The following is a 24,010-nucleotide window of genomic DNA, read 5'->3' on the forward strand; positions in this document are numbered from 1 at the left end:
TCAGTGACCATGTAGTTTAGTGCACGACAGGTACGTCAGAGGATGACCTCAGCTGTGCTGCTCAGAGCAGACGGAGACAGTTGCGTAGGTTGAGGGCCACTGTAATTTTTCAGGTAATTTGTCCCTGATGAAGCACCGTAGCCATACAAGAGGCGAAAACACTTGAGGAGTGTTGAATGCAGCCAATCGTCAGTACAACCCCGCAAGACTACAACCAGGCTGGGAGTGGGAGAGAGCACTTGGGAAGGAGAACATGGCGAAATAACAAGTTTGACTGTTAGCCGCAGTTTGAAATTGCACCGTATCTGTAGCGTTGGACTACAACTACAAGTTCATTAAATTTGGACGCTGGAGAACGAAAACAACGTTTAACTTTAAACAGTCGAGGGCCCAAGCTTACAAGTATTACGGTGACTGGCGAGAACATAGTGCCCGCCTGTCTGCCTGCCTGTGTTTTCCCCGGAAGGTTGGTGGTGCTAGGCGCGACTGTCAACACAGAAAATGGATGAAGACGGAAAGTTTATTGTGGAAAAGAATATTTAGCCTGCTATCTTAGCGACGTTGGCTAGCCAGTTATCGTTAGATTGACTGCGCGCACCTGACTCGGTATTCGGATTAACAGTTACCGTGCGCTCTGTCCGAAATTGAGGAATATTTAAGTCGTGTTAATAAGTTTGACAACTGCAGTCGGAAAGACGAGGCCATTATTTTCATTTTCCGCACCTATCCTGAGGTAATATTCAGGGAGGACATCTATTTAAGGCAAATAATGACAGCCTGACAGTCGGTTCTGGTGCGGTGCGGACGGACCCGGACGCCATCACATCAGACGTTGCGTTCTCCTTAAAAACAACCATTGCGTTGCTGAGACGTAAATGTTATTTTATACTTTAGCGGCGTAACAAGGGATGTTTCAGTAGCACACCAGACCTATCTGGTAGTTTTTTCCCCCGCGACACTCATCATTTCATCATATATAACATTAGCTGAGATGTTGTACAGCAGCAAAGACACGGTGTCTTGTCAAAATGAACGCAGCAAGGTGTTCAACAACAGTGGAGGTGCATCGCATTGAAAACCTGCCAGTTGTTAGAAAGGTACCGATGGCCGGCTAACGGTGACGTTAACAGTTTGTTGAAATATCTTATTTTAAGTTGAATGTGTTTTGATCAGATATTGCAACCGGCATTTCTGTAAAACAACTGCGGATAACATAGCTCTCGGCCAGAGTTGACGTGAGCTAGCCAGCTGGGTGCGTCTGTGGCAGCTCTATCTGCGATGTGTTTGCTAATCTAAGTGCTACCGTGTTGTTCAGCAACAGTTTCAGCATATTTGACAGCTCTTTTGCTGTATTTTCTCTGTATAAGCCCTTTTTAAGCTCGTTTTAGCATCCACTTAAATTTTCCCCAAGTACTTTTTGTCAAATAACTGGCTAACTTGTTAGCTAACGTACTAAGTTTCGCCAGCTATGTCTGAAAACGCCCCCACACGAAGCCTGGATGACATAGACCTCGCAGCTCTAAGGGTGAGTATTGTTATTACAAGATAAGAGTGCTGCACTTTATTCATGTAAAATTATGGCAGACGGACTCATTAGATGTTATGTCATATGATCTGAAGTGTCAGTTTGCCTCTGACACAAGCACGACCATTTAACTCCCACGCAACAAAGTTGAGGTGAGATAAACATCCCTTGGCCTGGTATTGCTATAGGCAGCTGTGCTGTTTTAGTATCACAGATTCCCATCAAAGTTATTCTCTGATTTCTACACATAATAAAGAATCAGATTCTCCAGCCCTGACAACTTTTCGTGATTAGTATGTTAATAACAAAATAAAATAAAATCATGGCTGCTCCTGTCTTCAGGTCTGTTACCCACACAACACCTGATACACTTCGTGGTTTCTGTCATGTAGTTATTTTTTCATTACATACAGTATCCATGTTGAACATTTTCATCGTTTAATCATTAGGCTGTTTTTTGTATTTTCAACTACCAATAATAAACTCTGAGATTGTGATGCACAAACGCTATCTCTTTTGTTTAAATTTTTGTTGTGTTTTGGAGGGGCTTTTTCATATGGGGGCCTGACAGTCAGTGATCCCAAGTTGAATGGCAAATCCTCTAACCTTACCCTGGTGAATTTTGGATCTGGTCTTTTTGGTTTAGTTTAGTTTGGTTGGATAACTGAACAGTCTAAAACTGTATATTTATAAAATACAACATATCAGACTTTGGGATATAACAATAAAATGCAGGACTTACTTCCCTGGTGTTTTCAGTGGTCCACCTTGAAGGCCTCAATCTTAAAAATCTACCTGGCTTTTTTGGCCAACCACTTTGCCAGGCAAGAAATGAAAGAAAAGTCAAATGGTAAAAACAAACCTCACCACTATTCCCATTTGATATATATATATATATATATATAAAACTCTTTTCAAGGGAACAGTTTATGAATGAAGACCACAATTCTGATACTCCGTTTTGATGTATCTCTCTATCTCAATGGCAGGTGTCAAAAATATCAAATTTTTAACAGCAGTAAATCCCCTTAAGACAGACCCATATTAGCATTACAAAGACATATTTTATGCATTCAGTCACTCTTTCACGATAGATTGCAGCTCCCCACTCTTGTACAGGTTTTAAATATAACCATGTTTTTCATTTCATATATTTTTTTTTTATGTTAGGTGGCCTTTGTAAATCTCTAATCAGAATATACAAGCTAATTTCCCTGTGTCCACAGAAAATGTCAGGAAACTCTGCAGCACTTTGGTGAAGCTCTAGCTTTATGGGGCTTAACAGGAGAGCAGGGGTAGTTTATTTAAGTCCTGGTTTGTTGGGTCTGCGTTACCTTTTTTCCTGGCTTAAATGAGGGCTCACCTGAGAATCAGATTTTTCAAAAAATCAATACATTGTTAGAACTCACCCAGTTCTTTACAATAAATCTATATAAAATGGCGATATGAGAAGATTGCCAATATTATCTGAGGTTATTTTATCATTTTGAATAGAAGTACAATCACTTCATTGAATTCAGGAATTGGATTATCAGTCTCAATAGAATCTCACAGTGTTGTATTGTGAGTATTTTGGCCCAAAGTGACAGTCTGAAAAATTGCACTGCAATTTGTGGCCTGGTATTGTACAATACAATTGTTATGTTTGAATATTGTAATGCAGGGGAAACAAATATGACATAATTCTTGGTTATATACACTGCACCCAGTATCTACAAATGTTAACAGTATGCCCATTAGAACAGTTAGGTAGGTGCAAGGACGACGCAGGGTTAAGTTCTTGCCCACCACTGCAGAGATATGGGGTTGGATACACGATAGCGGTGCCTTCGACTTGGCTGCGCATTCCACTGAACACAATTCACTGTGTTATTGGGTAGGATGCCGGTTAGGGATTTTGTCCTCGTCGCTGCACTAGTGCCTGCAGATTGGTTGGGTGGCTGATCAATTAGTTGTTGTTGAAAAGTGAAGTTACTGTTGAGTTTGAACAGTGTAAATGAAATCTATTTACCTCCATTGTATTGAGGTGGCAGAAGTTTCAATGCCAAAATCTGCATGGCCAGCTACCACTAGAGATAAGTGTAAACTGTTTTTGTGATGTGGATGAACTGACCATTTAAAGGTGCCCTATGGAGTTTTTTTTGTAAACAAACAAAAGTTTTGTTTACATTCAATGTTACTCACTTAAATGCATTGTGTGTATCCTTGAGCACTAATGTTTTTTAGTATTTTAAATTTGGCATCATCCATTCATTAGCTACTTCATTTACTAGCTCGCAGTCGTCTTCTTCCCTGCTGTTGTTGGCACATTGCAGCAGATCTTGGGTGTTACCGCCACCTGTTGTGCAGGTGGCATAATAAGTTACACTTTTAGAACTAAGACAACAAAACGTGACAAGGTCATAATCCAACAAATGCCTGCTGAATTTCACCTGTTCTCCAATATATTGAGTTTACACATTATCATGGCAGCACGATAATGACAAGAAGTATCAGAGCTTCCATTTGTGTGATTCATGCAGGCTGACTGTAGATTCCTCCTCCAGTTACCCCATAGTTTTACTGCTTCCTTACCTTTTTTTTATTTTTATTTTTTTACAATCATTGCCGACAATTTGTTTGGCTATGTGTGCTGGTGGTGCTACTCCAAGAACATAACTGTACCCTTCCCCTTCTATCACTTCGTTCCTCTCATCCCACTCTCTGCGCTGGATGTGGGTGAAGCTACCGCCCCTGCCTTGCCACCCACTCTATCATTACATTATTCTCTTCATACCATCATACTCTTGCCTCCTACTTTACGTCACGGTTCCCCCTCTTTTGTGTCCTTGTACATAACATGCTTCAAAATCTGGCAGGTACATTTGTCATCATATGAGCTAAGTGAATTTGCATCAAATGTGTGGTCATTTCCTAGTTTTACTGCCAAATCTTTCACAAGTATATATTCACACACACACACACACACACACACACACACACACACACACACACACACACACACACCCATAAATGTTCCCTGTCTTAAAGGAATTTTCCCCCTCCTTGTTGAATGTAGATAACCCATCATTGGAAACAGATGAAAGCAGGATAGGTCATGCTGTACATTCTAAACCCAAAGCAGCAGTCTCACCACCCACACATCTTCTTAAAGCCATATTGAAATTGCATGAAAGTGGATCTGCTTGTCATTTTCCCTTGTCTCTTGGGGGAGGGGGGTTGCATAATTAAGTCAAAACAACCTACTCATTATTAGTGTCAGTGAAATATGTGTTCACTGCATTAAAACTTAAAATGAACAAATCAGGAAAAGGCCAGAAGTCATGTCCATGTTGTCAGGATCCATCTTTGTATATCTAATCTAGTATCAATATTTAGCGTATCTGCTTGTCTGTTTCCTCTGTGTCTTGTGTGTGAGTGGGTGGCTAGGAAGATTGAGTTCAGATGATTTGTATGGAAATATGGAATTGTAATATTGGCTTTAAATTGGCTTTAGTGTACACAGTAGAAACCATTTCTTTTTCTTGTTTGTATGTATGATTTCTGTTCTACAGAGGCCCGTGTGCTTCTTTTTGTGTTTATGACATTGTTCCTGATGAAGTCTATAGACCTGCAGTTATGCTCACTTTAATGGAGGTACACCGCTTCTGTTAAAAAAAATAAATGCAGCTGTTTGTCATTTTTCTGATTTTATATATAAGTACTGTACATATTAAATCAAAGATTCTTGAGGTTTCTGTTAAGATGTGACATTGAAATGACTTGAATTATGTTTGCCTGTATTTATTTTGTGTCCTCAACAGTGTTTTGTATTTAGACTTGTTTAATTCAGCCTTTGTGCCAACATAACTGAAGCCAGATTGCAGCATTTACTAGAACAGGTGCAGTTGAGTTGGATTTTATTATTCAAGGGTGACTGTTAACTGAAGAAACTTGAGTGTAACAACATGAAATACGACCTCCACTTGAAGTGTAGATGTGTAGGATTCAAAGAAGCACAAAGCAATCATCACCCACTTAAAAACAAAAATAAATTTGGTGTAGTCTTTTTAATTTCCTTCCAAATTTGCAAAGAAGCAAAATTAATTGCAGTTTATTTTATTGAAATGCTGTTTCCATATGGAGATTTTTGTATCTTGAAAATGTTAAGCTAGGAAACATGAATGTCCTGGTGTATCTCATCCTGTTCTGTCTGCATTTTCTATTACTAGTGAATCTGCCTGTGTCTCTCATAGGATCCAGCAGGAATCTTTGAGCTGGTCGAGGTTGTCGGCAATGGGACATATGGACAGGTGTACAAGGTGAGACTTGATGCTCATATCACATCTGAATTATATAGGACTTTTATTGAAGATTGAAGCATTCAACACATAAGCTGTCACTTGTGCAATGAGTTGCTGTAAAACTGAGCAGGCTGGAGTGTGACTACAAAGACTTCTCTTGTCCCTGCTCTTTGTTAAATGTTTTGTGCATTACTTTCTCAGATTACAGCAGATTTAATTTACTGCTATGTCAGTACATTTTTCAGCAGTCTGAAAAGTTTAAAGTGGCTGTGAGAAAAAGATAAGAGACTCCAGTAGAAAAAAATGTAAAATAAGAATGCCAAAATTATGTGATAAAGCAATTAGCAACACTTAATGGGCAAAATTCAAAGAGTTTCAGAAACATGTAGTCCCAGGTTGATTTTAAAATTTGCTGACCACTGTCACTATGATCCAACTTGTTCTCGAATCAGGGCCGTCACGTGAAGACGGGCCAGCTGGCTGCCATCAAGGTGATGGATGTTACAGAGGAGGAAGAAGAGGAGATCAAAGCAGAAATCAACATGCTGAAAAAATACAGTCACCACCGCAATATAGCCACGTACTACGGTGCCTTTGTCAAGAAGAGTCCACCAGGACATGATGACCAACTTTGGGTCTGTCTACCTTTTTGTACCTGGCCTTATGATTTTAAAAGCAGTATGCCTCATTGATTGTGCTTACTAAGTCTGTGCTTGTCTGTATATAGCTGGTGATGGAGTTTTGTGGGGCAGGATCAGTGACCGACCTGGTGAAAAACACTAAGGGCAGCTCTCTAAAGGAGGACTGGATTGCTTACATCTGCAGAGAGATCCTAAGAGTGAGAAATCGCAGTCGCACCAGTCAAAACAAGTCTGCAGCAGAGGTCACCGCTTACTGACCAATTTTGACTTCTTTGTCTGTGCGCAGGGCCTTTCTCACCTCCACGCCCATAAAGTTATCCACAGAGACATCAAGGGCCAGAACGTGCTGCTAACAGAGAATGCAGAGGTCAAACTTGGTACGTTGAATTCTTGAAAGTTTTTGGCTGTTGTAGGTATATGCTATCCCTCATTGTCTCTCGTCCTTTCCTCCTCTGATTCATTTGTCCTCATTCAGTTGATTTTGGGGTGAGTGCTCAGTTGGACAGGACCGTTGGGCGTAGGAACACCTTCATTGGCACACCTTATTGGATGGCTCCTGAGGTTATTGCCTGTGATGAGAACCCTGACTCCACCTATGACTACAGGGTAACAGCAGTGCTGTGTGTGTGTGTGTGTGTGTGTGTGAGTGAGAGAGAGAGTATGAGCACTATGCCGTGAGAGCATATGCAAGATGGAGACTGACCTGGTCCCTTGTGTATTTTGCAGAGTGATATCTGGTCCTTGGGGATCACAGCCATTGAGATGGCAGAGGGAGCTCCTCGTAAGTGCACTTTTTTTTTTTAACCTGTTCTTGGTCATATCTTGTATGTAATCAGCAACAGATAATTTCTCGTGTCTCTAAGCCCATTCTGAAAGACCTCATGAATGAGTCTTGTCTTGCATATGCAGCCTTGTCTGTATCTTCAGATGGACAGCTGACTCATTGTAATCAAGGTAGTGTAGTCGTGAGCTGGCAGTTGGCCTGTGGAGGCTGATTACACAGATCTCTCTGATCTGCTTAGCGGGGAGATCTGTCTGCCTTGAGATTTGGTGTCTAAGCCTGACTAAGAAGCAAAGAAAATCTCTCCTAAAGGGGCGATCACACAGAGATTGACCGCTACAGGCGCAGCTGCTTCAAAAACACCAAAACAGCTGGTGCGCCTGTGGAGCGGGGCTGCGTGTGCCCCTGCTCCGCTGTTCAACAGTTCAACAGCCTATTTACCGGCATAGTAAATGTAAATGTAGTAATAGCATAGTAAATGGTATCACCAGAGAGATTCATGTTGCTGCTCAAACAACAGGAAGAAAGTGGTAAAGTAGTAAAGCCCACCTCTTGCTTGATTTGATTGGTTGCCTGGGCCAAGTTTGACAATGACGAGCAGTGTGACTCCGCACCTTACGCTGAAAAGTTGAATATTTTAACTTTAATGCGCGTCTCAAAAACCGAAAAAATGCGATGCGTGGAGCAAGAGAGGAGTTTTGCTGGCTACGCGTTTCTAGCACTGCATCTCTATGTGAGTGCCCCTTAAGAGTAGCCACTAAAATGTTTGTAAAATAAGTCATAACATGAGGAACTTATCTGCAAAACTGTGTTTTGCTTTTTGTTATATCACTTGGATGTTTGATCTTCACTGTGCAGAATGATGTATGTGCAGAATTTGAGACTAGAAGGCTGTTTTCACATTGATCTGCTGAAGGAGATGTGCTCACCTTAAATCAGAGTTTAAGGCATTTACCTACAATTATGACTTTGTGACAATGAGTTTGGAAGCCAATCATGGCCCAATGAAATTTTAAGCCTCCAGTGCACATACAGTACAATGTGAATGGACATCTTGTGTCCAGTAGTTAAACTTTTAAAATTAACAATATTTCCATATTCATATATTCTAGATTTGTCAATGAGGGAGTAGATGTATTTTTTAAGAATTCTTAACAAGATAATTGAACTTTTTTTTTATGTGGAAAAACATATCGCAGACAAATCATTATTCCAAGCAGAGTATTTTTATATGTCTCAAAACACGTCTGGAGTGGATCTTTCAGCTTAAAGTTTAAATGGAATCTAGTTTTCTTAGTCAAAATAAATTAGTACCACTGGCACTTACAAATTAATGTTCTGAAAGCATTTTTTCACATCACTGATGAAGACCACATAGTCTTACAGACCATGTTGGTGCTGCTGTGAATGACATGAAGACATGAAGGCATACAGGCTAACTGTCAAGCTGGTGATGATGTACCATTATAAATTACGCAGTGTGTACCTACTCACATCAGTCTCATTACTGAATATTTTCCACTGATAAAGTTGCAATATTCCTTGTTTTTAGATTAGCTTTTTTTCTCATTATTAGTACTGAAATAATTTGTCAATGAACCGATTAGTTGATCAACAGAAGACAGTTTTTTTTAATCAGTTAATTTCTCAGTTTAAAAGCATTATAAATGTATTATTTTATGTTTTTCTAAACTGCTTGCCAAACAAAGTAAACAATGTCAAGACACCTCATTGGTCTTGGATAACTTAAGATGGGTATTTGTCAATAACTATGTGATAAATGTTTTGATGATTTTTTTTTAATTAGTTGATTAATCAATGATAAAAATCATTATTAGTTGCAAGCCTAGTTGTTGTCTCTCTCTTGTGTTACTTATTGTTTGTCGCCATGATGAAAATAATAACGACCAAATTTATATAACCGTTGGAACAGTTTGAGTTAAAATTTCTATATACATATGCAATTGGCTTTGTAGTGAAATTATTCCATAGAAGGTCTGTATTGATCACATGACCTCCTACATTTACTGAAAGTTCTTTTTTGTCTAGGTAGACTATGGTCAGTTTATCTACAAAATACAAATACTTCTACAGCGACTAGGCGACAATGTAGCTGGCCACGCTTGGCCGTTTTGTAGCTTTGTCACCATTAGTCTGAACATAGCATTAGAAGCATGAATACTTAAAAGAAAACAAAGAGCTGTCAGTACGGTAATCTCTATAAACGGATATCTGCTGGCTACACCGGAAGCTTAGAAACACTGTCAGTTGTTCCCAGAGGCTAAATCATTGTCAGACGATAGCCGATGGGTTCCGAGATTGTCAGTACGGTGAATAAAACGTAATCATTTAATACAGAGCTTTTGTACTGTCTGTACAATTGATCAGCTAAAAGCCTAAACAAACAGAACAGTTCACTCTGGGATGGCAGTATGTAACTCTGTATACTCAATCATTCCCATATGACGCACACTTTATCAGTATAACTGGGATCTCTCTGTTTTAATGTGTCCCTTAAAATGCTGAAATGAAATTTCCTTCTTGTCTTTGGCTGTCACAGTCACGATACATATGTCCAAAAGACTGCGTTACAAAAGCCCATTTGCTGTGAAACTGTAAAGCTAAGCAGTCAGCTTTAGCTACCTGCCTACGCTGGAAACACAATGACTCACAGGCCTTGCTCTTACATTCAATGTAACAATAAGCCTGGAGCACCAGGAAATATTGGATAACAGCAGCTGTAACCATGTTTGAGGATACAAAGAATATGTGTAATGGTGGATAGCATTACGAACTACCATGTGTGGGAATATATGATTTTCTGTCTAACATAAAATTTATTCTGATGTTCCTTTTTTCTTCTTTGTACAGTAGCTTTCATCATGGGTAGGAGGATTTAATAATACCTAACAACTCTCACTATCTCCGTATTTCTGTAGCCTTGTGTGACATGCACCCAATGAGAGCCCTCTTCCTGATTCCCAGGAATCCCCCTCCGAAACTTAAATCCAAAAAATGGTGAGTTATCAACCATCCTGCTGTCTCCTTGAATTCCAAGTCTTATTTAGATATATCCTATCCTAGATACTTCACATGATGTTAATGTGTGTAAAAGCCTCAAAACCTTAACATGTTTCAAAGGCAATTTGAAGAGATTGTTGCCCAAAACAAGTCCAACTGAAATTAAAGTTCATTTTTTTGTCTGCAACAGCATACATATCAGAAACCAAAAGGGACAAATTTATATTCAAAATGTTTTGGTTTCATGATGGCGCTCCCTACTTATTTTGATACAGCCAATCAAATCTTGCATAAAGCAGTATTTTGCATTTCGTCAGGTAAAGCAGACTGTCACACTGAGCCAGACAGCAGCCTGCTACACAATTCAAGAGCCAAAGACCTTGAACAACAACCACATTAGCTTCCCTGCTAAAGTCTCCCTCTTATCTAACTTACAAAAATGAGCACATGTCTTGTCCTGCACCTTAGCTTGTTGAATGAGCGAACATTCAGCAGGGAAAAGTGCACTGCTAACGTGAGTTTGCAGGCTAGATAGCTAAATAGCTGCTTAACTGCAACACATTAAATAACATGTAAACATACCTGCGAATACCACTTTGGTCCAGTTTGATGCTGGTGTGGTCCTTACACAGGGTACACACAGGAGGCGGAAGCCCCACGATGCTTCCTTTTGGCGCCCATGTTAACCATCTGGGCTGTTCAGACAGAGTGCGCCGGCGTGGAGCTTTGCGGTCAGGTTGCACTCAGCAGCGATAGTTTCGGCATCTGGTATATTTTTTTTTCCGCGTGGCGCGAGCAAATCTGGCATTGAAAATCTATTAGAAACAATAGAAATTGATATTATATATGATATAAATGATCGGATTCTGATAAATAATATCCCATGCTTGCCAACCCTTTTGATTTCTCTGCTCCTGGAGTGACCCCCCCCCCAATGATAAAATATCAAGATCTGCCCATCCACTATATTTATTAGAAATAGTATCACTGCTGTGTGTGATTGTGTATTTTAAATTACATACTTATTCCATATATTTGTCAGTTGTCTCACAGAGAGCGAGAGTGAGTGTGTGTGTGTGTGTGTGTGTGTGTGTGTATACGCGCCCCTCCCCGCACATCATCACACAAGGCATCTTTTTAACTTCATTGTTGCAGAAGAAGCAACACCCCGCAAAAACACAAAGCTTTAAGTTATAAATTCATGAGGTTATTCTAAAGATCAGCTTTTTAATGTGATTAGAAAAGAGCAAAGGAGCAGAATCGCTTGTTGACTGGTGTGGAGAAATGCGCTTCTGGTCTGAACAGCCAGGCTACTGCTCTCAGGAGAAATTACCTAGCGTTGTGCTTCGTGGCGCATCCGCCTCCTGTGTGTCCCCAGCGTTAGTCTTCAAAACCACTGACAACACGCTGTCTGCCCTTGACATGTAGGCTACAGTGCAAGTTTCTTTACTTCGTCTCTCATTTCCTGCGGTGTAACACCAGCACTATGGCAGCCTGCCAGCTGCTGTCAATCAAACACAGACACCGACATGCCCATCCAGTCCACTGAGATGAAAAGGAGTATTTCTGATATTTCCTCAGACGTTTTTTATTCTTTTTTAATAATAACAATGCATTTTAAAAACATGTTGAGTTTATTTTTGACTACGAAAAGGGATGGCTAAATGCGATTTCAGTTAGACTTTAAAACAATGGAAGAATGTATAATTTTCACTGTCTGGTACTGTGCAGTAGATACCATAGTAGATCAATTCTGTTCTAGTGTTTTTCCCTATCAAATTACACAGAAACATTTGTATGTAGTGCATCAGAAATACATTTTTCTTTTTATTGAAATAACATAAGTTCTGCAGTAATTAGATGGCTAAATCCAACAAATAAATGTGATATACCAAAGTGGGAAAAATCTGGTCATGGCAGGAGACCACACTGTAGTAATGTGGTTACTCTATTGACTTGATGTTTGAGAAAACAGGTTGCAGAGCAACATTAACCAGGTTAAGTGCATATAAACATACTTAATGAGAAGAGCACTGAATGGAAAGAATGCTGCTTGTACAAGAAGTGACCCAAAATTACAGGAAAATTTGTGATTTCTCAAAGCAGATGTTGTGCTTCAGGTTACTGGGTTGCATTTGGGGTAGCTGATTTCAATGTGCTTTGTTCCAATATTGAGACAAATATGATTGTGAGCAAGACAAGACGCTGAGGACATTTAAACTAATTTGTCATATTCTTTCTCCTACCCTGTTTTTTTTTTTTTTTTTTTTGCTCCTGTTATTTTTCCTGCTACTCGTTAATGGACCCACTTAGTAGAGTTTATGGTCCCACTGTGTTCAGAATGCAGTGTTTCCTTTCACAATGTTTATATAACTCTAATCAGACAGAAGCTGTCAGTCAATAATTTGTGACTCAAAATTAACATTTATGCACATACAAAAACGTAAGTAAGGGATGGACATAACATGAACTCAACAACTCTTGGTTGACCTCATACAGGAAGTATTAATTGCATGGTTATTGTAGTGCATTGAAGTGAATTTTATAGTGATCATGTTGTGCTCACATTTTAGTCTCAGTTTCAGAGAAATTGAGTGAGAAGAAAGTAACAACTGGTAGTAAAGTAGTTTCTCAGATTGTTAATGTACTGTTCACTCTGTTTACTGGTTGATCGCAGCTACTAGCTCCACTGTCAAATCAAATCATTTCTGTAAAGACATTGCAGAATGAAATGGGTCAGTGCAGAAAGTTGTGATTTGTTTCAGTGTAACAAAAGACTGTGAGCTATACTGGGAACCATAATGGCTTTCATTCACACCTGTGTACAAAGGAAGATTCCTAGAAATGTCACACACACAATTCCTCCCCAGAAAATTCTGGACATGTTAAAGGGGCTAAAGGCAGACCTTGTCCCACTTAAATCTCTCTGATTATTGTTGGATCAGGATTCAGGGCAATAACAGCCCAGCTGCCTACTGTCCTATGCCTCTCTGCCCTCCCATTCCTCCCTCACTAGTTTATCATCCTCTAACCTCCCCCTTCCTCCCAGGTCCAAGAAATTTATTGACTTTATAGAGGGCTGTCTCGTGAAGACATATCCCAGCCGACCATCCACAGAGCAGCTGCTCAAGCACTCTTTCATCAGGGACCAGCCCACCGAGCGCCAGGTCCGAATTCAGCTCAAAGACCATATTGACCGTACTCGTAAGAAAAGGGGAGAGAAAGGTAAGCAAATGAGATGGAAAGGCTACATTGTCTCTTCATGGACAGTGATCAGCTGAAGTATACTGTAGGTTAGTATGTCAGTGGGTTTTTTTTTCATGTAATGTTTAACAAATTTTTCTTATAGAAGAGACTGAGTATGAGTACAGTGGTAGTGATGAAGAGGATGAAAATCGTGGAGATGACAGAGAGTCAAGGTAATTTAAATTTATCATCTCTGTCCAAGTAGTATGAATCCTTGACTTGTGTTCTCTGTGCAAATGATTGTCCCCAAAATCCTCTCCCTCATCTTCAATTCTGTTCATCAGTTCAATCCTCAATGTGCCCGGTGAGTCCACCCTGAGGCGGGACTTCCAGCGTCTGCAGCAGGAGAACAAAGAGCGCTCCGAGGCTCACAAGAGGCAGCAGGCCCAACTGGCTGCTCAGCGTAGGGACCCTGAGGAACACAAGAGGCAACTGTTGCATGACCGACAGAAACGCATTGAGGAGCAGAAGGAACAGCGTCGCCGACTTGAAGAGGTAATAATCAATTAGGGAATTGATACTTTCTAAAGGACTAGTTTGATATTAGGAGAAATGCGCTTATTTGTTTTCTTTCCAAGAGTTAGAGGATAAGAATGATACTACTCTCATATCTGTATGCTAAATGTGAAGCTAGAGCCAGGAGACGATTATCAAAGACTGGAAACAGGGGGAAACAGCTAGCCTGGCTCTCTCCAAAGTTAAAAAATACTGCTACCAACATCTCTGAAACTTGTGCTGTAACTATTTATTGGCAACCAATGTGCCCAGAGAGAAGTAGTTACAACACATAACTCTCCCTAAAACTACAACTTCACATTTTACACTTCTGTTTTGTATGGATTAGTCATAGGAGATACAACCTGTTAATTAGAGAGCTTTAGAGGTGCTGGTAGGTGTATTTTTGAACTTTGTAGATAGCCAAGATAACAGTTTTCCCCCTGCTTCTAGCCTTTATGCTAAGCTAATGTCTTCCTAGCTCTAGCTTCACAAAAACATGAGACTGGTATCAATCTTTTCAACCAACTTTTGGCAAGAAAGCAGAGTATTTCCCAAAATGTCGATCTATCCTTTAAGGAAACCTAAGATATTTTCTTGCCTTTATCGTAACTTTCTTTCTCTTTTGTGGTTACTGTGAAGTTTTTGACCCAACACTTAACATTCCAATATTGTCCAAGATTATTGCAATATTGCACCCAATACTGAGATTTGAGGTCTGGTACCTGCAAAATATAATGCTGCGTAAACTAATTTCTGGTGATGAAAAGCATATCACTAGAAAGAAGGATTTAACAGTTCCCTAACTGTGAATAGACCAATACTGACACTCAATTGTGTCACTCAAGTGTGTTTTAGGGACGTACTTATTATGTAAGTGGAGTTATTAAGCAATTAATGAAGTACCACCCGCGGATGATCCTCTCCCTACTTCAGAGAATCAAAACACATCGGTAGTTTAAATGCACATATTCATAATGTCAGATAATACATTTGTTGAGATAGAACAATGGTGTCCTGGATCTATTTCCACTGTTGACCTTGATTTTTGTAATTTATTGTAATCATGCACATTTTACCAGAGGCTCATGCTACTAATACATTATGCAACACGACAGTACATATTTAATTCAAAGCTAAACTGTACCAAGCAACGAAAATATCAGGTTCCTTGTCTGTAATGTGTCTGCTCTTGTCCTTGTCCTTCAGCCACTTAACTACTTGCTGTTGCCCTTTTTATTTGCCCTTTATCAGGTCAGTATTTGGTTTGCCATTGTTTGCTTTGGTCATAAGTGGAAAGCATTTATGATTTTGATATGTAATATGCAGAATGTATAAACTATGAACATAAGTAATAATACGTAATACAATAAAACAACATGTGGGAGTAACAATGTTTGAGTGGCTTAGATTTAGAAATTTGGAAATGAGGTCGATGGACTACATGTAAAACACACCGGTACAATTCACCTATGCATAAGCTTTTTTCTGTCACCAACTAAATAACTAGTTGCAAGTACTCAACAAAAGCTCAGGTCATCTTCACTGGCAACAGTACCTTTTTTTTTAACATTTTGTTTACTAACATTCATAGTTAAATAAGTAGGTAAACAGTGGGGAATAATGACGTTATTTAAAGTGAAAGAAAGTCCAGCTCCTTGCAACACAAGTATGAATAATTAATTTTGCAAACATTCGCCCAGAGTGAGATGATTTTGTAGCCTAGAGTGAGATGTTTTGTGGGTATGAAGTTAGTAAAATGCATGGAAACTGTGAAAAGGGAGTTTCACCCTTAAGGAGTGTGGAGATTAGTGAGTTGTATTAGTGGCTCGAGATTCAGACTTTCTCTACGCTAAGACCACTAATCTGCCTGTTATGAGGGCTGTGAACCAGCTCGGGAGGCTGCATTTGTTAATTTTAGTAATATAATACTAAGAAACAATACGCATGCTATTTTTTACAATCTGTCTATTTCCTAAGGCTGTAAGGTTGAAGAATTTAAGAAGGCCAGCTAACAAGCTAGCTGTAGTGAAGCTAAAAAAGAACAACAGTGTAACCAAGAAAATTGATAATGATTACATGTTGGCCATCCCAGATTTGCATCACTAGTGAAATAGAATTAGTTTATCCTTTTATATTTTATTGTATTATCTTTTATTACCTTCCCCCATGAAGTTCCTACCCAAAACAATCTTTTACTCTACATGTTGGTTTGTACAGTGTGTATATATAATGCTGTTAACAGTGTTAGCACTCCACTGTATGGAATAATACAAGTACACAGTACAAGTCTTGGTTAAATATTTTAGCAGTTGACATAAAGTTTTGATATACACTTGAAATATTTCACATCCCCTGAATGTGTATCAACATGTCATCTACTCTGCCCAAAAGGCAAGTGAATTTGCTTTGAAGTTTTATCTAATACAGACTTGACAAAAAAGTGTCATCATAGTGACAAATTGTCAGGAAAAAAAGCCTTGTGGCAAGCTTTGCCTTATAGTCTGTAGCCATTAACCCTTACTAGCAATTCATTTATTGACTTGCTGGTGGAGTGACATGCATCAAACAAATATAGAAAACTTGAGAAACATGCCACTCTGTGATGTTTGTGTTTGGAAGCAAATATTGATGCAGACGTGAAGGACAATGACATTAAATAAAGGTTTTGTGTTTATGCTTGGATTTAATTGTTATGGTTGAGGTAACACTTTTAAGACATGCTTTTGGACGTTATTTAAGTACAGGTTGTGTACGTAGCTGAAGATTTTGAAAGACGTACTTGCATAATTCAGCTCATTGGTGGGCTGAGAAAGTGTCAGCAGCTTCGAAATGTTTGAGGAGTTATGTGGGATTTGAATGAGGCACACATAATTACACTGATATTGCTATTGTTATTATATATTATAAGTATTGTGCAGTATTGGTATGGTATTTTACTGCAGTAATATTGAACTCCCCTAATATACCTCCTCTGTCTTCTCTGGCTCTTCTGTTCAACTGTAAAGTGCCAACAACAAGAGCTTTGAGTGTCATTAACAAGTGGGAGTTTCTCATTTCACCACAAAGAACAAAACTTGTTATTTCAATGTCCTTTTTTAAAAAAGCAGATAAAGACTGCTCCCTGCCAAAAATGAATAACTATGGTCAGTTCAAGTTTGAATCAAAGCAGCGCACTCAGAAGATGATTAGGATGCGAAAGGTGTGTGTGTGTGTGTGTGTGTGTGTGTGTGTGTGTGAATGACTCACAGCCTCTATTCTCTGCCCTGCACTCCCGCTCCCTTTATTTCTTTTTTCCAGCTCTGTGCACAAAAAACAAGGGAGGGTTTGCTTATAAGCAGGCTATCCATTATAAATTCCCTGGTACAAACATAGCCTCTATGCTCATTTCTCTCTTTCCTGTCACCCTTCTCTCCCAGCAACAGAGAAAAGAGCGAGAGATGGTGAGGCAGCAAGAAAAAGGTCCCCATCGGAGACTTGACGATATGAGACGGGAGGAAGATAGAAGGCTGGCTGAGAGGGAGCAGGTAACCAACCACAGGAGATGTGGGACTTCAATCAGCCAATCAGTGTGAAGTGTGGGTGTGTCCACCAGAAACACTGTGCAAGTTGCTCTGGTGGTGAAATTCCATGAGTAGGTTGCCATAGCAGCAAGGGTCTAAATTAGTGTATTTATTCAAAGATGAGTTTTCTGTGGGTGAGCTCTCTGCCTCTCTTATGCTCTGTTTCCAGTCTACCCTCAGTAACACAAGAGTCTGGCATCATAGCACCATCCCAAATACTGTGTGGAACCTGCTAAATATTTAAATTATTCTTAATCTATGAATTTATCACAGTCTCTATGTAGCGCTAGACACTGATGTTATGTTTTAATAGTAACTTTGTCTTTGTCTCTTGCAACTTATAAACAGGAACGGTGCATGTTTTGTCATGAAAATTCAGTGTTAACATTGTTGATTTTTATCAGTACCACACATGGTTTCTGTTTTTTACTGGAATGACATTACATAACTGTTATCTGCCCATCATCTACCCCTCCCCCATACACTTTCATTTCTCTTTTCCCATCTTAATGCCTATCATTCCTGCCTCCTTACCTTTCCTCAGGAGTTTATCAGACATAAGTTAGAAGAAGAGCAACGGCAATTAGAAATCCTTCAGCAGCAGTTGCTTCAGGAGCAAGCGCTACTTATGGTAACTAGTCCTCACTACTCCTTTATCATTTCTTGTTTTGACTGAAGAGGTTTCCACATCCTCCTCTAGGTTATAATATCTCATCAGTAACGGAGATTTATTGATCAGCACTGAAAAATACTGAGTGTGACCTCTCAACAATATGACTTGTTTCTGTATTCGTCAAAACAAACACTGCAGTGTTACATGTCTGCTTGCGTTTGGGGTAGATGCTTTTAGGTGGAATAAAAGGCAGCTGAGATGAATACTTTTACAGTCAGATTCTAACCGCTCTACTTGTATTTGTAACAAAATAAGCAGATTCAGGTTCTAGATGTGCAGCACCTTGATGCAGATATGCTCTACATGTTGCAGAGTATGGGTGCAGCTCCCACAATACTGCATGTCTTGAAAAGGCATGCACTGACCTAGATTGTGGGGGGCAGTTTTAGGCAGATTTCAGTGTATTAGTGTAAATGTATCTTGCTTACACTGAAGGAAAGAATTGCCACACTCCTGACATCTTTGTTTGAACTAGCTCCTGTGGAGCATAGCAGTTGCTGTCATTTGGATTGAGCTCTTTGTTTCTGTTTTTTTAGATGGAGAAAGAACCCAATCCTCATTTAAGTATGCATGAAACAACTGAGATAGTTGTTTACATATTCCTCCTAGGTTACACATACACATAATTCCTGTGTATATTTCATAGGGACCAGAGCATAGGGCAGTGTCCCTGGAGTAGTTTTGGGGGTTCAATGCCATGCTCAAGAGAAATTAGCAGAGATGATGTGTGCAGCAAATCCTCAGGAACAGTGCTGTGAGACAATTTTGACATACTGGCCACAGTTGGTATTGCAGTGACCCAAAAAAACTTTACATACAGTCATTACAAAAGGAACAACTGTAATTCTTTGTATTATCAGAATTTGATCCGTTACATTCAAAAGGCTCTAACATAAACGCTCTCAGCCCTCTTAACCAGCTCAGCCAGAGAAGGAGTCTAGTGTACATGCTCTACTGGCCCAGTAATGCTGAAGCCTTAGGGAGCCTGAAAAAATTATTTTGGTGTATGTGCCCGGTGACCAACTTTCATTGAAGTGATTAGGCCGCCATCTTGGAGCACAGTATCCAGATCTCTTAATGCGTCCATTGTGTACAGTAGATGTAAGCCACCCTTCTTTTGCTAGCTCACAACAGTAATAAACCTGCCTGTAATGAACTCCATTTCTCTCCTGCTATTTTCTGTCTGGGTCAGGGGCATGGTGGCAGCAGGGCAAGAAGAGCATCCTAGATCTACTTTTCCACAGGAGTTTACTCAAGCTCCCTCTGAGAGATGTATTATAATCCAGCCATTGTGTTTTTGGTCTACTCAAAAGTCCCCTCCCACACAGGGAAGTACCTTGGTGAAGTGTTCTCACCACGTGCCATACTAGGTTTTCTCAGAGGAACGCCACAGTGGTTTCTCTAAAGGATTTTGGATGTATGTATTCAGTCTCATGCTTTCACTAACTACCCAGAACATGGGGCCATATGTGAGCATCATAATGAAGATTGACTTGTAAATCTAGTGTTTTGCTTGCTTGGCCCACAGTGATTTGCAATTTAAGCCATTAAGAAGAAGAACAAATGAAACAAATGAAAACAAGTATTTAACTTTATGGGAAAGTTAATTTTGATTCTGTGTACTTAAGATTGTTTATATTTATCAACTGTAACTTTATGTGAGACATTCAGATGGTTGCATTTAGTCCTTGAAAATGGAATGGAATTTGAGTCTACATGAGTGACTCATGGTTGAAACTCTTCTCATATTTATATTTTTTTTGATTCCTTATGAATGCAGTGGCCATCAAAAGGCTGGAAGACCTGTGCTTACAACTCACAATGAAAAACCAATAAGTCATCTGACTCACTTTACACTGTCTGTTTAATATACAGCACAAAAAGGTTTAGCTACAAACACGATCATTTTTCTTTTGATGTGGGTTGGTAATTGACTACTGTACTAAAAATAGGAATACAGTGGTCAGCTAAATATGCAAACCTCTACCTGTAGTTTGAATGCAGAATTGCTGTTTGCAGATGTGTTGGTTCGCTTATGACCTGCCTGACCTGTGTCCAGTCTGAGGCAAGCAACGTCTTGACTATAGTGTGTTTCTTTGCTCAGGAGTATAAGCGCAAGCAGCTGGAGGAACAGCGTCAGTCAGAGCGACTCCAGAGGCAGCTGCAGCAGGAGCATGCCTACCTGGTGTCTCTGCAACAACAGCAGCAAGAAAAGAAGCCCCAGCTCTACCACTATAACAAAAACCTGGAGCCCAACAACAAACCTACTTGGGCCCGTGAGGTAACATGTTACCTACATTTGAAGCATTACATACCACAGTCCAAACTACTGTACACTGGTCTACAGAGTAAATCCTTCTTTCACTGTCGTCCTTGTTTCAGGTGGAGGAGCGAAGTAAACTCAACAGACAGGGCTCACCCAAGATCTGCACCACTGTCTCTGACACTGCCATCCAGTCGCGCTCTGACTCAATCAGCCAATCAGGAGTGGTCCAGTCTGCTCAGACCCCACCAATGCAGAGGCCTGTTGAACCCCAAGGGGGACAGGGAAAGGTGGGTGTTTGCAAGTCTTTCAGTTAATTAAAACCTCCTAGAAAAACAACAGAAGACAGAACTGCTTATGCCTTCCTGCCCCCAATTTTTAGCTGCTTTACCCTTCATTGTCTATGCTACCTTATTTACACCTTCTTTTTCTTTTCCCTCCTTTCCCTCTCCACCAATCTGTCATCACATGTTTAAAAATCACTTCGGATATCAACCTTATATTCTTCTCCACCTCGGCCTGCTTGTCCGACTTTCTTGTGCACTCTTCCTTCCGTTCGGCTGCTCCTTCCTCCTGGTGTGCTGCTGCTGCTCCTGTCATCTGCAGTTCCAGATGGCTCACTTGGTTCCACTGAAGCCTTATGCTGCCCCTGTCCCTCGCTCCCAGTCCCTCTGTGACCAGCCCACTAAGACCATGTCCGCCTTCCCCACCCAGGATCCCTCCCTTAACCCCACACCCCGCCCCATCCACTCAAGAGAGCTGGTGCGCCAAAACTCAGACCCCACTTCTGAAACCCCGGCACCACAGGCACACCAAATCAGAGAAGATCGCGGCCCGTGGATCCGCCTGCCAGATGTGGAACTCCCACCCAAGGTAAGAGCTAGTGGCTGGTTTTGACTCAGCAGTCGGTGTACAAACCCAAAACATAACCCCAGTTTGCACTTACTATTAACAAGACTCTCATATCTACACACAAACATATTATATGTTATTTAGACTACAGTTAGTAAACTGAAATTGAAAGGTTTTAAGAAATATAAACTCTTGTTTACCTCACACAGTAGCTAGTGGATCTAACAGTTTTTCCATCCACTGCTTTGACCTGCATTTGGTGGTGGTGGAGGTTAAAATCCCACCCTGTACTCACATGTTTACATCTAGGGAAAACTCTTGACCATTTCAGGATAAAGTTGATGTGAATACCTTTTAAAGGTGGTTTATGCGATTTAAAATCTTCAGTTCATCTTTGGTGCATTAAAGGCTACTTGGTCTACCAATCTTCTAGGAAATTGCTATTGTTTATTAAGGGTGGTATTAGGATTTAAAACAAAATTTTTGGTCACTTTCTAAGCTGCTGTTTTTGCAAAATACTGGTAAATGTAAGACTATGATGTTGCTGTCCTCAGATTCCTCAGAGGACAGCGTCTATTGCCACAGCTCTCAACACCAACCTGACCTCTGGCATACGGCATCCAGTAAGAGCCAGGTACTGTAGACAGCCAAATGATTTGATCAGATATTTCCTTAAATTAGTGCCTCCTAAATGTTGGTAGGTTTTAATGACGACTTGAGATAACAGATTTGTATCCTCAATGTATCCTCATTGCAGCAATCCAGATCTCAGCCGCAATGATCGCTGGGAGAGAGGAGACAGTATGAGCATCATATCCAATCTGCCCCAGACTGGCTCTCTAGAGAGGCATCGCATCCTCAGTGAGTCTCTGCCTCCCCAATGCTATTTCTCTGCAGACTGTCTTTGCAGTAAGTCTGATTTCAGAATTATAACTACACTCTACAACATTATTATTTGCAGGTTCCTCCAAAATGGATTCACCCGTTCTCTCACATGATAGTCGTCATAAGCCAGGGGAATCTCGCACCTCCTCCCGCCCTGGGCGCCCTGCTGTAAGTGGTTCTTTCACACAGACATTATATTGGCTGTCTCTCCAGTATCCCCTACTTATAAAACTAGTTTTAACATTGCTGAAGGGGTGCGTGCAACACCATGACAACATGAATTGGTCAGATATAAGAAGTTATAAAATAAAAAGCACTTACTTACTGTACATGTGCTTAGTTTGATCTCAAATGCAACTGCTCTGTAAATTTACATAGTATACTAACTGAAGTTTTTCGCCTCACATTACCTTTCCTTTACACTTAATGTACTCCACACTATTGCTGTTTCCCTTCATGTTTCTCCTCTTCTCAAATCCCTGTTTGTTGACTTTACCTCAAAAATACAGAGTTACAAGAGAGCTATAGGGGAGGTTAGTATCACTGTGTCTTTGTGTGTTGTGCAACGCTCAGTGTTCAGCATGAGTTTGTATCTGCATTCATTGGCTGTAGTACTTAGAATGAATTGCATGCTCTACACTGTCTTCATTTATTGGGTACATAATGTTTTGTCTTTGAATGAAATTCCATTCCACTTACATACAGGACTTTTTAATGTGTTTGCATTTTTTCTGTTACTATGTGGACATCCCACACTCAGCACAGGCCTTGTAACCATGCCTCAAATTTATCCCAAAATATCATCAGATGATAGGCTCTGAATTTTGAGAGTATTGGGAGTTTTGAGTCTGGACTGTGTCTGAGCCCATCCTTCTGATGACCCATCACCTTCAGTTGTGTTTGGATTGTCAGTAATATTAGTATTGCATATATTACTGTTGGGTTATTTGCTGCTTTCTTGTTTAAAACATTTTTTGAATGTATTCTTAAAGTAGTGGTGTATGTATGTGCAGGACCATGGCCTCTTTGCCAAGGAGCGTGCTGAGGAGCAGCCAAGGCCCCCAGTTAAGGCCAATGATTACTCCTCCTCTTCGGAGAGCAGCGAGAGTAGTGAGGAGAGCGAGAGTGGCGAGGGAGCAGAGGAGGAAGAAAGCCCCACAGACCGGTAACACTAACACCTACAAATACTAACAATTCAGGAAGCAAATAATTGTTTTTATTTGTCAATGTTACTAGTTCCAATCAAGCAATCTGATTGGTCAACTAGACATTTAGAACGTGCTCAAATCAGCATTACAACACACCATGCTCATCACTAAAAATATTACTCTGCCAAGTTCGTGCCTTTTTTGTTTGCGGCAAGACGGAGAGCAAAGAGTTTTGTGACCATAGTGAAAATTTTGTTTTTGAAAGGATAAATGCCAATAAACATGGACTGAAGAAGAATATTTCATTAGATAAAAACATGTTGGGAATTTTGGAAATGATTACTTCTATCTTATTTCAATAAATTTCGACTTTTGGACTTTACAACTCTCTGGACTTATCGGAAATGTTTGGATCACATGGAAACTCTGTTCCTTGATGTTATGCTCTGGCGTCTTCCATAAGCTGTGCTGGTGAGATGGTGACACGGCGCTACTAGCTTAAAAAGTTCACGGACAGTTAAATCTGTCAATGGGAAAAAACATTTTTTCAGCAGATATCTTAGTTACAACAAGATTGAGCTAGCAAGACAGTTTTGTGTTTATATGTGTGGTTTGTATTAAGTTAGGGAAATCC

At 40.1% G+C, this 24,010-nt stretch overlaps 1 protein-coding gene across 9 annotated transcripts in view; it reads left to right on the plus strand.

Annotated features, from left to right (window-relative positions):
- Positions 1-37: 37 nt before the first annotated feature.
- Positions 38-24,010, plus strand: part of mink1 (misshapen-like kinase 1) — a 36,055-nt gene continuing 12,082 nt past the window's right edge. The window contains exons 1-21 of one of the 9 annotated variants that reach the window (XM_044223755.1): positions 50-1,525; positions 5,761-5,826; positions 6,261-6,443; positions 6,536-6,646; positions 6,736-6,826; positions 6,925-7,055; positions 7,176-7,230; positions 10,170-10,248; positions 13,301-13,476; positions 13,601-13,670; positions 13,782-13,992; positions 17,412-17,519; positions 18,100-18,186; positions 20,336-20,509; positions 20,611-20,781; positions 21,098-21,364; positions 21,898-21,977; positions 22,101-22,204; positions 22,305-22,396; positions 22,738-22,761; positions 23,242-23,393. In XM_044223755.1, the coding sequence (XP_044079690.1) occupies positions 1,469-1,525; positions 5,761-5,826; positions 6,261-6,443; positions 6,536-6,646; positions 6,736-6,826; positions 6,925-7,055; positions 7,176-7,230; positions 10,170-10,248; positions 13,301-13,476; positions 13,601-13,670; positions 13,782-13,992; positions 17,412-17,519; positions 18,100-18,186; positions 20,336-20,509; positions 20,611-20,781; positions 21,098-21,364; positions 21,898-21,977; positions 22,101-22,204; positions 22,305-22,396; positions 22,738-22,761; positions 23,242-23,393 (2,489 nt within the window). In that variant the 5' untranslated portion in view covers positions 50-1,468. Of the gene's footprint in view, positions 1,526-5,760; positions 5,827-6,260; positions 6,444-6,535; positions 6,647-6,735; positions 6,827-6,924; positions 7,056-7,175; positions 7,231-10,169; positions 10,249-12,564; positions 13,477-13,600; positions 13,671-13,781; positions 13,993-17,411; positions 17,520-18,099; positions 18,187-20,332; positions 20,510-20,610; positions 20,782-21,097; positions 21,365-21,897; positions 21,978-22,100; positions 22,205-22,304; positions 22,397-22,737; positions 22,762-23,241; positions 23,394-24,010 lie in introns of those variants that run through there. The other 8 variants (XM_044223754.1, XM_044223758.1, XM_044223757.1 and 5 more) reach the window with 8 other exon arrangements.

The sequence above is a fragment of the Siniperca chuatsi genome, linkage group LG14, assembly GCF_020085105.1.
Source record: "Siniperca chuatsi isolate FFG_IHB_CAS linkage group LG14, ASM2008510v1, whole genome shotgun sequence".
Taxonomy (NCBI): Eukaryota; Metazoa; Chordata; class Actinopteri; order Centrarchiformes; family Sinipercidae; genus Siniperca; species Siniperca chuatsi.